General features: G+C 44.5%; 2 protein-coding genes across 7 annotated transcripts in view; both read right to left on the minus strand.

The window, feature by feature from the left end:
* NAP1L4 (nucleosome assembly protein 1 like 4) overlaps window positions 1–1,598 on the minus strand; it is a 56,427-nt gene extending 54,829 nt beyond the window's left edge. For 4 of the 5 annotated variants that reach the window (XM_073347271.1, XM_073347272.1, XM_073347270.1 and 1 more), the window contains exon 1: window positions 1,396–1,483. Coding sequence is in view for 1 of the 5 variants with exons in the window: in XM_073347273.1 (XP_073203374.1) it covers window positions 1,400–1,588 (189 nt within the window). In the remaining 4 variants the exon portion in view is untranslated. Of the gene's footprint in view, window positions 1–1,395 lie in introns of all 5 variants that reach the window. The other variant, XM_073347273.1, reaches the window with a different exon arrangement.
* Window positions 1,599–14,729: 13,131 nt separating this feature from the next.
* Window positions 14,730–16,312, minus strand: part of CARS1 (cysteinyl-tRNA synthetase 1) — a 49,498-nt gene continuing 47,915 nt past the window's right edge. For both annotated transcript variants that reach the window (XM_073347286.1, XM_073347287.1), the window contains 2 exons: window positions 16,106–16,189; window positions 14,730–15,055 (listed from right to left, as the gene is read on the minus strand). In XM_073347286.1, coding sequence (XP_073203387.1) covers window positions 14,921–15,055; window positions 16,106–16,189 — 219 coding nt within the window. In that variant the 3' untranslated portion in view covers window positions 14,730–14,920. The remainder of the gene's footprint in view (window positions 15,056–16,105; window positions 16,190–16,312) is intronic.

The raw sequence follows: 16,312 nt of genomic DNA on the forward strand, positions 1-16,312 counted from the left end.
CCCCGCCAGCAGCAATGCAGAAGTAAGGATGGCAATGCCATACCCATGCCACCCTTACGTCTGTGCTACTACCTTCAGAGCTGAGCGGCTGGAGAGTGGCGGCTGCTGACTGAGGGCCCAGCTCTGCAGGCAGCAGCGCAGAAGTAAGGGTGGCAATTCCATACCATGCCCTCTTTACTTCTACTCTGCTGCTGGTGGCAGCTCTGCCTTCAGAGTTGGGCTCCCGGCCAGCAGTCGCCCAGCTCTGAAGGCAGTGCCACCACCTGAAGCAGTGCAGAAATAAGGGTAGCAGTACCACAACCCCTGCTACAATAACCTTGTCACAGCCTCCCCCTGCAACTTTTTGGGTCAGGACCCCTACAATTACAATACCATGAAATTTCAGATTTAAATAACTGAAATCATAAAATATAGAATTTTTAAAATAGTAAGACCGTGAAATTGACCAAAATGGATTGTGAATTTGGTAGGGCCCAACTCATGGATAAACCAAACCACAGAGAAAAGTTACAACTTCTGTGTTAAACATTTTATACATAACTGTAGGCAGCAACCAAGTATCAACTTTATATTCCTACTGGGGAAACTTAAGAGGACTAAAAATAGGGACTGGACAGAAATTCCTTAAGCTGGTTCACATGACCTCTTCTTTGGCCATATTTAAACTCCTTTTAAAGGTCTACTCTTGCCACACAGCAGGCAATAAGTCAAGGTGACTTGTATAATTTAGCTGTTTTCTCCTTCCCCTCGTGTCTCTATACTTGTTCCTCTGCCCTTCTGCTGTGAACGTCTCAAAGAGCAACGCCCAGCCCGCCTGAGGCTATTCAATGCGGCTAGCAACCGAGTAGGGTAATCAGACTCTTCCGCACTCGCTCAGCATGCCCGGGGAGAGGCAGCAGCGCGCACGGGGGAAGGGGCGTAGAAGAAGCGAACCCCCTGTCCAGGGCACGCGGAGAAGAGACGGGGTGGCAAGGAGGGGAACAGAGCGGTGGGGAAGGAGCGCCCCCGGGCCCCGGCCTCCCCGCAAGGGAGCAGAGCGGAAGCACGCGGGGCCGGGGAGCTTCACCCCAGGCCTACCGATCACTCAGGCGCCCCCCACATCCGCCCCGCGAAGCCGAACTTTCCCGGCACAGCGAAAGAAGCTCCGCGCAGCGATGCCCGCTCTGAGTTAGGCCCGCCCCGCTCCAGTAGGGAGCCCCGGGCCTCCCACGCCACTCCCGGAGCCCCACCCCAGGCTAGGGAGGCCGCTTCCGCCCGGCCCAACCGCGAACAGGGAGGACGGGCGGGCCTCGCTCCCAGACAGGGGGCCTCCCGCGGCTAACGCTCCCCTCAGCCTCCCTCCCAGCTACGGCTGGGAAAGGACAAGGCGCCCGGCCCGGCCCCAGCGACCCTCACCTGCCCGGGCCTCGCGTCTCCTCACGGCCCCACCAGCGGCGCTCAAGCTCCTCTCAGGCAGACTCTCTCTCTCGGGCTGCGCTGCCGTCAAGAAGGCCGCTTCCCATTGGGCGACGCTCAGGCAACCCGCACAGTAAAGCCCACCTCGATTGGCCGGCAAGGAGCTACAGCCACAGCTGTGCACGCGGGCCATGTTGACTATCCGGCGCAGGAGCGCTTAGCCAATCAAGGCGCGAGGGCAGCTCGGTGTGGGCGGGAGAAAGGGGCAGGGAGGGGCGCGCGCTCGCGGCTCCGCGCGCGTCCCGGTCATAAGGGGCGGGAGCATGGGCTTATAGCTGCTCCTGTGTCTTGTACTTCATACATCTGGTGAAGTCGGTTTTAGCCCACGAAAGCTTATGTCCAAATAAATTGGTTAATCTCTAAGGTGCCACAACAACTCCTTGTTTGTTTTTTTAACTAGGAAAAATACAATAGTATAAAGAAAAGGAGGACTTGTGGCACCTTAGAGACTAACCAATTTATTTGAGCATGAGCTTTCGTGAGCTACAGCTCACTTCATCGGTATGCATCTGATGAAGTGAGGTGTAGCCCACGAAAGCTCATGCTCAAATAAATTGGTTAGTCTCTAAGGTGCCACAAGTCCTCCTTTTCTTTTTGCGAAGACAGACTAACACGGCTGCTACTCTGAAACCTACAATAGTATAGTGAATCAGTAGGATTTAGTTACCACAGCTTCTGAGGTTGATGCTGTAAACCCTTAGTCCTGCTAGTGGCCCTACCCTGTAGTGAGTGGCACATATACAGTGCCCCAGTGAGAGCATAGATTCCTATGGGATTAAAATTATCTGACTTAGAGCCTGCAGGATCAGGTATCTAAAATTTGGACCTTACTTGTTTTTAGTGCAATTTCAATGCATTTTAGTGATCCATTTCTGTTAAGGCAAGTGTTAAGATAACCTTATATAAATAAAAAGAAAAGGAGTACTTGTGGCACCTTAGAGACTAATCAATTTATTTGAGCATAAGCTTCTGTGAGCTACAGCTCACTTCATCGGATGCATACTGTGGAAAGTGTAAAAGATCTTTTTATACACACAAAGCATGAAAAAATACCTCCCCCCACCCCACTCTCCTGCTGGTAATAGCTTATCTAAAGTGACCACTCTCCTTACAATGTGTATGATAATCAAGTTGAGCCATTTCCAGCACAAATCCAGGGTTTAAAAGACCGTCGGGGGGGGGGGGGGGCGGGTAGGAAAAAACAAGGGGAAATAGGCTTGAATAGAGACTGGGAGTGGCTAAGTCATTATGCAAGGTAACCTAAGTTAATTGTATCCAATTTGCAAATGAATTCCAATTCAACAATCTCTCTCTGGAGTCTGGATTTGAAGTTTTTTTGTTGTAATATCGCAACTTTCATGTCTGTAATTGCGTGACCAGAGAGATTGAAGTGTTCTCCAACTGGTTTATGAATGTTATAATTCTTGACATCTGATTTGTGTCCATTTATTCTTTTACGTAGAGACTGTCCAGTTTGACCAATGTATATGGCAGAGGGGCATTGCTGGCACATGATGGCATATATCACATTGGTGGATGTGCAGGTGAAGGAGCCTCTGATAGTGTGGCTGATGTTATTAGGCCCTGTGATGGTGTCCCCTGAATAGATATGTGGGCACAGTTGGCAACGGGCTTTGTTGCAAGGATAAGTTCCTGGATTAGTGGTTCTGTTGTGCGGTATGTGGTTGCTGGTGAGTATTTGCTTCAGGTTGGGGGGCTGTCTGTAGGCAAGGACTGGCCTGTCTCCCAAGACTTGTGAGAGTGTTGGGTCATCCTTCAGGATAGGTTGTAGATACTTAATAATGCGTTGGAGGGGTTTTAGTTGGGGGCTGAAGGTGACGGCTAGTGGCGTTCTGTTATTTTCTTTGTTAGGCCTGTCCTGTAGTAGGTGACTTCTGGGAACTCTTCTGGCTCTATCCATTTGTTTCTTCACTTCTGCAGGTGGGTATTGTAGTTGTAAGAATGCTTGATAGAGATCTTGTAGGTGTTTGTCTCTGTCTGAGGGGTTGGAGCAAATGCGGTTGTATCATAGAGCTTGGCTGTAGACGATGGATCGTGTGGTGTGGTCAGGGTGAAAGCTGGAGGCATGTAGGTAGAAATAGCGGTCAGTAGGTTTCCGGTATAGGGCGGTGTTTATGTGACCATCATTTATTAGCACTGTAGTGACCAGGAAGTGGATCTCTTGTGTGGACTGGACCAGGCTGAGGTTGATGGTGGGATGGAAATTGTTGAAATCATGGTGGAATTCCTCAAGGGCTTCTTTTCCATGGGTCCAGATGATGAAGATGTCATCAATATAGCGCAAGTAGAGTAGGGGCATTAGAACAACGCTTCCTCAGCTCTCGTCCCCTAAGTCAGCCATAAAAATGTTGGCATACTGAGGGGCCATGCGGGTACTCATAGCAGTGCCGCTGATTCGAAGGTATACATTGTCCCCAAATGTAAAATAGTTATGGGTAAGGACAAAGTCACAAAGTTCAGCCACCAAGTTAGCCGTGACATTATCGGGGATAGTGTTCTTGACGGCTTGTAGTCCATCTTTGTGTGGAATGTTGGTGTAGAGGGCTTCTGCATCCATAGTGGCCAGGATGGTGTTATCAGGAAGATCACCGATGGATTGTAGTTTCCTCAGGAAGTCAGTGGTGTCTCGAAGGTAGCTGGGAGTGCTGGTAGCATAGGGCCTGAGGAGGGAGTCTACATAGCCAGACAATCCTGCTGTCAGGGTGCCAATGCCTGAGATGATGGGGTGTCCAGGATTTCCAGGTTTATGGATCTTGGGTAGTAGATAGAATATCCCAGGTCGGGGTTCCAGGGGTGTGTCTGTGCGGATTTGATCTTGTGCTTTTTCAGAGAGTTTCTTGAGCAAATGCTGTAGTTTCTTTTGGTAACCCGCAGTGGGATCAGAGGGTAATGGCTTGTAGAAAGTGGTGTTGGAGAGCTGCCGAGCAGCCTCTTGTTCATATTCCGACCTATTCATGATGACGACAGCACCTCGTTTGTCAGCCTTTTTGATTATGATGTCAGAGTTGTTTCTGAGGCTGTGGATGGCATTGTGTTCCACACAGCTGAGGTTATGGGGCAAGTGATGCTGCTTTTCCACAATTTCAGCCCGTGCACGTCGGCGGAAGCACTCTATGTAGAAGTCTAGTCTGCTGTTTCGACCTTCAGGAGGAGTCCACCTAGAATCCTTCTTTTTGTAGTGTTGGTAGGGAGGTCTCTGTGGATTAGTATGTTGTTCAGAGATATGTTGGAAATATTCCTTGAGTCGGAGACGTCGAAAATAGGATTCTAGGTCACCACAGAACTGTATCATGTTCGTGGGGGTGGAGGGGCAGAAGGAGAGGCCCCGAGATAGGACAGCTGCTTCTGCTGGGCTAAGAGTATAGTTGGATAGGTTAACAATATTGCTGGGTGGGTTGAGGGAACCATTGCTATGGCCCCTTGTGGCATGTAATAGTTTAGAAAGTTTAGTGTCCTTTTTCTTTTGTAGAGAAGCAAAGTGTGTGTTGTAAATGGCTTGTCTAGTTTTAGTAAAGTCCAGCCACGAGGAAGTTTGTATGGAAGGTTGTTTTTTTATGAGAGTATCCATTTTTGAGAGCTCATGCTTAATCTTTCCCTGTTTGCTGTAGAGGATGTTGATCAGGTGGTTCCGCAGTTTCTTTGAGAGCGTGTGGCACAAGCTGTCAACATAGTCTGTGTAGTATGTAGATTGTAATGGATTTTTTACCTTCAGTCCTTTTGGTACGATGTCCATCTGTTTGCATTTGGAAAGGAAGATGATGTCTGTCTGTATCTGTGCAAGTTTTTTCATGCAGTTGATAGATTTCCACTCCATACGGCTAAATGCAGTGCCTTGCATAATGACAGGTTTCAGAGTAACAGCCGTGTTAGTCTGTATTCGCAAAAAGAAAAGGAGGACTCGTGGCACCTTAGAGACTAACCAATTTATTTGAGCACAAGCTTTCGTGAGCTACAGCTCACTTCATCAGATGCATACTGTGGAAAGTGCAGAAGATCTTTTTATACCCACAAAGCATGAAAAAATACCTCCCCCCACCCCACTCTCCTGCTGGTAATAGCTTATCTAAAGTGATCACTCTCCTTACAATGTGTATGATAATCAAGTTGGGCCATTTCCAGCACAAATCCAGGGTTTAACAAGAATGTCTGGGGGGGGGGGGGTAGGAAAAAACAAGGAGGAATAGGTTACCTTGCATAATGACTTAGCCACTCCCAGTCTCTATTCAAGCCTAAGTTAATTGTATCCAATTTGCAAATGAATTCCTTATATAAATAGACACCTGCCTTTTGCTGCACCGCCTGAATGTGTATGATCATAAAGATAGATGGGAAGGATAATGGTTAAGGCAAGCTCTGTTGCAGGCTTCCTGTATGAGCATGGTGAGCTCACTAAGGGTGCGCCTGTCAGAAGTGCTGATGATCCACAGCTTTAGTTTAAGGGAGGGGGAGCCATGTTGGAAATCAGTCCAGAAGGCCTGAATGTGACACACTGAAGGCATGGCTACATTTGCAGATGTAGCGCGCTGGGGGTTAAACCAGCCTTCGGAGACCGCAGCAGGGAAAACGCTGCTGAGTGTTTACACTCTCAGCTGGAAGCATACTGGTATGGCTACATCAGCAGCTCTTGCAATGTCACAAAGAGCAGTGCATTGTGGTAGGTATCCCAGCATTCAAGTGGCAGCAACATGCTTTTCAAATGTGGGGGGTGAGGTGGAGTGTGTTGTGTGTATGTGTGTTTTTGGGGTGCTGAGAGTGTGTCAGCATGCTGTCTTGTAAGTTCAGACCCCTCTCCCCCCCACCTCTCTCTCTCTCTCACTCACAGCAAGCAACATTCCACACTAATGGCTTGCTTTGTCCCGGGTAAGAGCTATCAGAAACAGAGCTTTGAAAGGGCATATTCAGTGGCCATTTGATTTAAGGGGATTATGGGACGTTTGGGGAGGCTGATCAAAGCGCAGTAATGCAACACCTCCTTCATACTGGCGCTGGGGCATTTCAGCCGAGTTGCAACAAGTGTTATGCTTCTCGTGGAGGTAGATTACCAGGAACACTCCAGCTGCAGAGTTCAGGCACTGTGTGTGCCTTGCCCGTGTGGATTGGTCGTGAGTTAGGGCACCTGGACCTACTGTAATGCGCTCTAACTAGCAAGTGTAGCCAAGCCCTGAGTGTCAAGTATTGAACAGTTTGCACCTGCTTTTTAGAGGTGCCGTATACCTGTACCTTCATTGATTTCATTAGGTGCGGTCAGTGATCAGCAGCTCTGAAGATCAGGCCCTAAGAGTCTAAAAATTGAACATTCAAAATTAAAGGCATCTAAAGCAACTTAAAACATCCTACATGTGTCCAATTTTCAGAAAGTGCTGAGCTCCCAATCTCTGAAAAGGAATCTTCTTTAAGGTGTTTCAAGTTGGGCACCTAAAATCAATAGTCACTTGAAAATTTAGGCTTCAAACTTTGTGTCTTTGTTTCTCAATCTGTAAAAACAGGTATGATTCTTTCCCATTGTGAAAATTAATTGACTCGTGTTTGTACAGTGCTTTGCAAGCTTAAAGTGCTAAAAGTAAAAGTAAGGGTATGTCTTCCCTAGCCATGGCACCAGAGCTGGGAAGAGAGCTCTCCCGGCGCTATAAAAAACCCACCCCCATGAGGGGAGTACAGCTCCCAGAGCAGGTGCACTGTCTACACTGCCACTTTACAGCGCTGAAACTTGCCGTGCTCGGGGGGCGGGGGGTGTTTTCATTGTGTGGCAAAAATATTTAAACCTTAAACATCTGTGGGCCTCTCACTGGGCACTTCTTTTACAAAAAGAACTGATTCAATCACTCAATCCTCCTGATTAAGCCTGAGGTTTTAGTAATTAATCTCCAGAGTCAGTTACCACATAATATAATTACTGATTAGATAGGTATCTTGGATGAATTCAGTTGCTCCAGGGATTTAAAGATACAGCAATAAGTGATGAAACAACAGTTACATTAAGTATTAATACTTTAGTTAGAGAAATGAGGCTAATGAGGAAATAAAATTCAAAGAGCTGAACTACTGCATCAATCCTGTAAGTTTGGTAAAGAGAATTCAATTTAACATGGACACAGTCAGTCACTAGTGTGCGTGTGTGTATGTGTATATAGATATAGCATTTGCTTACATCCTCTTCCTGTTCACCCAAACTGACCCTTTCCAGTCACTAACAAGTATATGGGCCTAATTCTCTTCTCAATTTCACTGGCTTTACTCCAGGGTAATTCCATTCATGTCAGTTGATTTTCTCTCAGTTCTCACTGGTATAAGTAAAAACAGAACGAGGCCACATGTTTCTCTGACTCCCTGCAAATCTCAAATAATACAGTACTGTAGAGAAAGGAGGATCTGCAGAGGTCCCAGAAGGTGTTCAGGCATTCCCATTTAAAATTTCTGTTCAGTTGTTTTATGACTCAGGGCTGTTTTGGATTCTTCTAGATCTTTATGGCTGTTATTCATAAAAGTTCTGTAGAAGTATCCCCAATACTCTGCTAAAAGTATTTTTCAAATAAATTATTTTGTGCCAGAGCTTGTTCCCATTGAAGTCAATAGGAGTCTTACCACATAGGCTTTAGTGAGTGCAGAACCAGGCTGTTTATTTTTATTTCAAAAACATGTCTATTGCTGTTAATCAGATTTTGTTCTAACATGGCATTCCTTGGGGAAAGAATTAATTTGATGGATGTGCAAGGGTGTATTTAACAATAAAGCAGTTACTACTGTAAACGCTACTACCCCTACTTTAAATAGGCTGTGGACAGAATGTGTAACAGCCAAAGTATTGAGGAGGACACAATCTTGTAATACTTATTCTCTCTTCTACAAATGTTAAGTAAACTAGTACATTTCTAGTACTCTGTCTCCTTGGGTGGTTGTTCAGTCCTCTCCCTCAGGTTGAGACCCCAGGATATATGAATTATTGTACTGACAGTTGCCTAACCTTTTGTAACATACTGGCACATTCTAGGACTCTGCATGGGGAAGCAGGGTCCTTCCTTCAAGTGATCCTGCATAAACATTAGAGATATCTTGCAGAGTCACCTTGGGGCTGGAACAGATGCGTCCGGTTTAGATATATATGAGGAGTAGGAGCATTTCTTTGATGAAGAAGGGACAGTGGTCTTGCAGGGGAACACTAGCAACAGCCAAGCGGAGAGGGAAAGCTCGGGCTGAGTCTTTTTGTATTTCAGTTATCAGTAAAGCCAAACTGTAGGAAACCATTACGTTTGGATTTTGAGTACAGTGTCTGTATACTCTGGAGAAATGGGAAAGCAACGTGTGTTACTACCTATCAGCTATACTAGTACAGCCCCAGACATTGGGAACTCAGGCTTTTTTTGGATAGCAATCAGGGCCAGCCCACAACATTTTGGCACCAGAGGTGGGGAGCTCAAATGATGCCCCTATGCCCCCTCGCTTGGGCCAAAAACTTTGAAAAGTCTCAATTCTGCCTTCTTACTGTTCTACTCCTCTCATGGTACTGCTCTGCTACCTACCTCAATAAAGGGGACCTAACAACTTAAAATGCCTTGTTCAAAAATTTTAAGTAACACTTAACTTTCAAATGCCTGAACAGCAAATGTCACTTTTGTCTGATTATTCAAACAGATAAAAATGCCAGTGTTTACTATGCAGAGTGGTGCTTTCCGTGCCTTCGTGGTTGCGAAGATTTGAACTGCTTCCTGTTGAAGGTCCACAGTCTGGGCCAGCTCATGCTCTGTTGAGATTGTTGCAAGGCCGACCAGCCTCTCCTGTGTCATTGTGGAGCGTAGATGTGTTTTTATTAACTTCAGCTTGGAGAAGCTGCTTTCTCCACTGGCAACTGTTACAGAAAGTGTTAGGGCATTTGGAAAGAGGGTGGTCATCTTATTTGTGCACATATATTCCAGAACAGCCTTTGGAGTTGATCCTGCTGAAATGTATATTGAAAGGGCTTTCAGTTCATCACCTAAATCACTCGCATCAATATCACGCATGTCATCATGTGTCAACACAGTCTCTAGTGCCCTGCATTGCTGGTGTAGGTCTTCCTCAGGTATAGTGAGGCGTTTTGGAATATCATACATCATCCCAAATATACTGCTGTGTTCCTTGAGCTGCATGAAACGTTTAACTGACTGTATTGCACAGTCTAGCACCTCGTTAAAGAATTCAACTTTGAATTATTGTTTGGGGTCTCTTATGGGATTATCCCGTGCCTTGTAATCAAAATGTCTTCTTTGGTGATTCTTGTGTTCTTGAATGGGTGGGAAAATAGCTTCAGTGTGAAGTTCCTCTGCCAACTTCTGTGCACTCTTCAGAATGTTTTGAAATCCACTATCTGACTGGTAAGACTGTAGGTATGACTTTACTTTGTCTAGTTGTTCCATTACTCCACGTATCAAGGTCAACACCTTGGAGTCTCTTGCTTACAACATTTATTTCAAACAGTATGTCATGCCACAACACTAAACCACACAGAAATTTGAAGTTATGTATGTTTCTGGTGATTCCATTTCCTTCTGCCACTGTTCTCCCACGAACAGTTCCTGTCATAGCATTATCCTCCATAAGGGCAACTATGGCATCATCTATCTTCCCAATTTGGTGTTTGGTAGGCTTTATCGCCTCCACGCGACTTTCCCATTATGTGGCACTCAGAAAGGATGTTCTCAGATGTTGCTTCAAAATTTGCCATCGATGAGTTGGTGTAGAGAAAAATACATAGATGCTTTGAATTACATTAAAAAATTCAGCAGCCTCACTAGAAGCTGATGCTGCATCACTGATCACCAAGTTCAATGAATGAGAACTGTATGGGACAAAAAAAGCTCAAGGGTTTAACTCTCGGATCCATGTCTGGACTCCTCTGTTCTTTCCTCTCATGGTGGCACCATTATCGTAGCCCTGACCTCTCATGTCAGCTATCGCAATTCCCGTATCTTCCAGCTTTTTCAGAAGCACATTTGTCATACCACCTCCTGTAGTATCATCAGTGTCAATAAATTCTAGAAAATGCTCTGACAGTCACCATTGCAGGGACATTTTCACTAGATTCTGTTGTTGTTACAAAATGCACCATGAAATGATATGCACTACTCCGTATGGCTGATGTCAGTTGCGCAGTCTAGAATAACAAGGTAATATCTTGCTGACTTCAGATCTGCCACCATCTTCTGTTTGACTTTTGTTGCCAGTAACTGTATGATCTCATTTTGAGTTGTTTTTCCAAGGTAGTGGTGTGTGTACATTTCTTGGGTGGTGACTCTTCTTAGATGCTCCTGGAATACAGCATCAAACTCAGCCATCAGCTCCACAATTTTAAGGAAGTTTCCATTGTTTGGCACATAGAGCTTATCTGAAGTGCCATGCAGTGCTAGGTTTTGGGTAGCAAGCACTCTCACAATGGCAATGAGCCTTTTCAGAACATTTTGCTCTGCAACACTCTGATGCAATCGTCTCTTGATGCTGATCATCTATGGTGGCCTTTAACCTTAGTCTCATCTCAAACTCTTTCCACCTATGGAATGCTCTCTGGTGATTTGCTGCCTTCTCATGGCATGACAGATTTCTAGCCAGATTTTTCCAGTCCTTTGTTCCTGTAGAATCCAATGTGGCTGGAACATTAGACTGGAAGAGTTTGCAACAAAAACAGTATGCACTATTCTGGGTTTTTGAGTACATAAGCCATGGCCTCTCCACTTTGTCACCACTGGGGATTTCACACCAGTAAACTGTTGGATGGAAACTTCTATTTTCATTGTCTTTGGGGAACATGAAGTTTTTCACTTGCTGTGCCCCATGCAGTACAAGGAAGTCCCTCAGGCTACAGTCTTGGATCATCTAGACTTAAGAAACTAAACTCAGCAGCAGCTGTTTCTTGCGCCTCCACCATACTCTTCTCTGATCTACACTTTTCTTCAGGAATGTGCATGGTTACATCCATTTGAGATGGAGATATGGATGCTGAAGTAGCTGCCAGGTCACCTGCACTCTAACTGGAAGATCAGACATCTCCTCACCACTCACATCCACACTGGGGCCAGAAGGCTCACCGTGAACATTTGCGTCTGTGTATCTCAGGAGAGCTCCTTCCTGCTCAGACATCATCTTGGTAAACCTCCTATGTTAAATTACATAGATTACAGGATAGCTTGAGGGATGCTGAATTTCCAGTATCTTGAGGCACATGTCCACTATTATTGATTGATTCTATCTTCTAGGAATGCCTTGTACTATTGAAAGGCAGTGCCAGACATTTCAGCAACATCCCTTAGTCACTGCTACAATATCTTATGCATGGTTCATTGTGTCAAATTTTGCTGAGAAGCTCTATGTGACTGGCTGCTATTTACAACCATCATATCATTCATGCTGCCAGAAAATTAATCTCTACCATACAAGGTAATGGTCCTAGGCCATCATCATGGGGTCATCGCTTGTGAAGGGTGCTGGGTTTTACAGGTTTCCAGCAGCAATGGCAGAAGCCCAGCAAGAGAACTGGTTTTAGGGGTTCCCAGCAAAGAAAGGTGAATCTAAACAGGTGTTGCCTAGTTTATGCACAGGAAACAAATGTCAACGAGAGTATGGGGTTACCTTAAATTTATTCTATCATATGTAGATAAGCATGATGAGAGACACCGCGTCATGCATTGTTAAACATATCTTGCTGAGAAACCTATTGTCCTTATAACAGTGTACACTGTTAGAAACGTCTGTACTCTAACATTACCCCTTTAACATTATTTATGAAAGCATTTTATGTTTGTTTCTCATTGCCCACCAAATGGTAGTAAGGAAGGCCTTAATGTTCATTGAGATGACAATGCTTTAGACAAACAATATTAAATGCCCCCCCCCCCCCTTTTTTTCCTTGTTGTTAAATGTTTAGACATTAGGCATTCTGGTAAGTTAGATAATGTCCCACAGGAAAACCACTATTTAAATTTTCTATTTAGGCCATCCATTCTGCAGTTTCTTTTTTATTAAGAAAAGGAGTACTTGTGGCACCTTAGAGACTAACAAATTTATTTGAGCATAAGCTTTCGTGAGCTATAGCTCTCTTCATCGGATGCATTCAGCGGAAAATACAGTGGGGATATTTATATACATAGAGAACATGAAACAATGGGTGTTACCATACACACTGTAAGGAGAGCGATCACTTAAGGTGAGCTATTACCAGCAGGAGAGCGGGGGGGGGGTGGGAACAGGAGGGACAACCTTTTGTAGTGATAATCAAGGTGAGCCATTTCCAGCAGTTGACAAGAATGTCTGAGGAATGGTGGGGGTGGGGGAATAAACCTCCTGATTACAGGACAGGCCCAACAAAGAAAATAACAGAACGCCACTAGCCATCACCTTCAGCCCCCAACTAAAACCTCTCCAACACATCATCATGGATCTACAACCTATCCTGAAGATGACCCATCACTCTCACAGATCTTGGGAGACAGGCCAGTCCTTGCTTACAGACAGCCTCCCAACCTGAAGCAAATACTCACCAGCAACCACACACCACACAACAGAACCACTAACCCAGGAACCTATCCTTGCAACAAAGCCCGTTGCCAGCTGTGTCCACATATCTATTCAAGGGACACCATCATAGGGTCTAATCACATCAGCCACACTATCAGAGGCTCGTTCACCTGCACATCTACCAATGTGATACATGCCATCATGTGCCAGCAATGCCCCTCTGCTATGTACATTGGTCAAACTGGACAGTCTCTATGTAAAAGAACAAATGGACACAAATCAGACGTCAAGAATTATAACATTCAAAAACCAGTTGGAGAACACTTCAGTCTCTCCCCTCTCCCCGCCCCCCGGTTATAGCTCACCTTAAGTGATCACTCTCCTTACAGTGTGTAACACCCATTGTTTCATGATCTCTATGTATGTAAATCTCCCCATTGTATTTTCCACTGAATGCATCTGATGAAGTGAGCTGTAGCTCACGAAAGCTTATGCTCAAATAAATTGGTTAGTCTCTAAGGTGCCACAAGTCCTCCTTTTCTTTTTGCGAATACAGACTAACACAGCTGCTACTCTGAAACCTTTTTTATTAAGGTCACCTGAATTTGAAGTAGTTGTGTTTTAACATATACCCCTCTTGCAATGTAGATTATCGCCAGACACCAAGGACAAGGTTTTAGAAGTGTCCAGTGATTCAGGCATACACAACTTGAAATTTGCGTTCTCAGAATGCTAAATTCTCAATCTCTGAAAATCGGAACCCTTTAAGATGTCTCAGGTTGAGCACCCAAAAATTGAGGCATCTAATCACTAGTTACTTTTGAACATCTTGTTTGAGCTATAGAATTCACATAAGATGGAACACGGGACTGAAAGCAAACAACATGCTGGGTCTTTAAAGACGCAGTCATCTGTTTGTTTAAACACTGCAAATTCTAATGTTAGATGGCTTTAGTTCATTAGAGTGCAAAACTGCACTGTCCCAGGAGCAGACCAGATTTCAGAGTAGCAGTTGTGTTGGTCTGTGTCCGCAAAAAGGAAAGGAGTACTCCTTTTCTCGGAGCAGTCCGGACAGTGAATTTTAACATTCACAATTTTTCCCTTGCTTCCATCTTGCTCAGAGGAGGTTAAGTTATTTCACTCTTATGTGGAGCACCTTTGTTCCTCTGGACAGTGAGGGGTGGGCGAGGAAGAGCAGGCCTCTTCCCACTGTCTAGACCTGACCATTCTCTCCCCACCCACAGTTCAGAGCAGATGATTCGCCCCTGCACTCATCTCCATGACTGAAGTTAAAAGCTGAGCTGGGCCAAGCAGGGAGGAACCTTCTTGCTCTGTTTGGCCAAGTGAGGGCTGTGACAGTCCAGCTTATGGAAATGACTGTTGCTTATACCATAGATTTATTTGTCTATATTTGGGGTTTTGAAAAACTGCAACAGATTCATCCTACTTGAACTATTTATGGTACTTTCTGCCTGTGTAATGTCATTGAAATAATTTGAGAAATATTTATGGTTCTTACTGTGGGACAAATTGATTAGCTTTGCTGTAGGTCTCAGTAAGTTCTACCTGTTGTGACATTAACTATTCCAAAGCACAAGCTACACTGGATATTAGTTGGCTAAAGAGCGACATGCATGAGAAATTACCCAGGGGCCTGAAGAAGTTATAACAAGCAGCAAATCCACATAGGTTTCTTGACTGAACACTGTCTTCCCCAAGAGAAGTGTTCAATATATAATGATTGTGACACAAACATCCTACAGGCTCTTTTTATTTTTAATAATAAAATTTTATTGACACTCTAAACTTGATGATATATTAATCCAGGTAAACAAGTATTTTTAGCTTGACCACAGTAGAACATGTAAACACAATATGAGCATCAATATATGCTCTTTACTGTTCCTATAATAACCCAGCTCTCGCCTTTATTTTAAAAAAGAAGAATGTCCTGGTTTTGTTCTCAATTTCCAGTTCCATTCTGAACCATTTGTAGATACTCCTTGTAAAGTTTTTCCTGTGCTTCATAAAGTTTCTTCAGTTTCTTCATTTGTCCTTTGCTGAGTTCTTTGCCTTCTGTATCATGGGTAGGAAATCCCTGGAATATTAAGAACACTAATATCTTAGAAATTTTCGTCCAGATACTTTGTTTGACTTTGGTCAATCTGATAAATTCGTGGCTAAATTTTATCACCTCTTTCCACCAGAATCATGCATTACTGATAGAAGGGAGTAACAGCATAATTAATATAAAACATTCTAAATGAATGAACATAGCACCATAGTAGAGGGCTTGTGTAAATCAGGAGCTTTAGGCCACTATTCAAGACATATCAGCTTATTATTAAGCTCCAGATTTTAAAGCAAATGCAATAAAATATTCTAGGTCATACTGAGACTGCTCTTTTCAGCCCAGATCTTATCTCCCCATGATTTGTGCACAGAGGGTCATCCATGTGCTCATTACCACTTCTGCACGGCAGGGGCTCAGCTGCCTACATAGCACCATTCCTGCTCACCTGCAGAGGGCACTCAAGGGTTCACATTGGGGAAGGAGACTGGGGGGCAATGTATGTTGGTTTAGTGCTGGTATAGCAGCTGTTACTCAGAAAAGGTAATACAATTACCTTTCCCAGATAGCACCAGCCTTCACCCTCCAGGGAATGGACAGAGAGAACCTGTTAGCATGGTCCAATGGAGCTGTGCTGTCAGGGAGAGGGAGAGGAGGCACAGTGGACAGAGTCTCCATGCAAATGGTCTGGGTCTCCAACAGATCCCCTGAATCTGCCAGGTTTTGGAGTGAGAGGAGGGGGGAGACAGGGTGTGTGCGCAATCTTTGCCTCCCAACAGGAAGTTTCTGCAATTTAATCTTTAAGAAGATTTCTATCCCAAAAGTCATAGAAGTCTTGCCCAGTAGCAGGATGGCCATGTTATGGAAACCCCCTAAAAGTTATGGCTCTTACATACACCCTTACACAGGGCATCAATGTGGTACAATTCAGTGAACACTTAAGAGCATGAACCTGCTCCCATCAAATTAACTGGTAATGCACTATTGACTTCAGTGAGGAAATGATCAGGCATTTTAGTCAGTTATTAAGTTCTTATTTTTCAATTGGCATAAAGAAAATTTCCCCATGTTTCTTACATTTTCATCAAACTTGGAGTATTTGTCAAGCTCTGATTTAAACATTGCATGTGGTGGAATCTTCATCTTTGCCAGTTTTGCTGCCTGCAATATAAAATATGCATTATATTACAGTTAATTAGCATCCTAACGAATTACACTGTCACTTGTCCTTTTCTGAAAAGCTGTCCCTGGGTGTACATTAATTGATGCATGGAACATCTAAAT

Source organism: Lepidochelys kempii, chromosome 6 (assembly GCF_965140265.1).
Source record: "Lepidochelys kempii isolate rLepKem1 chromosome 6, rLepKem1.hap2, whole genome shotgun sequence".
NCBI lineage: Eukaryota > Metazoa > Chordata > Testudines > Cheloniidae > Lepidochelys > Lepidochelys kempii.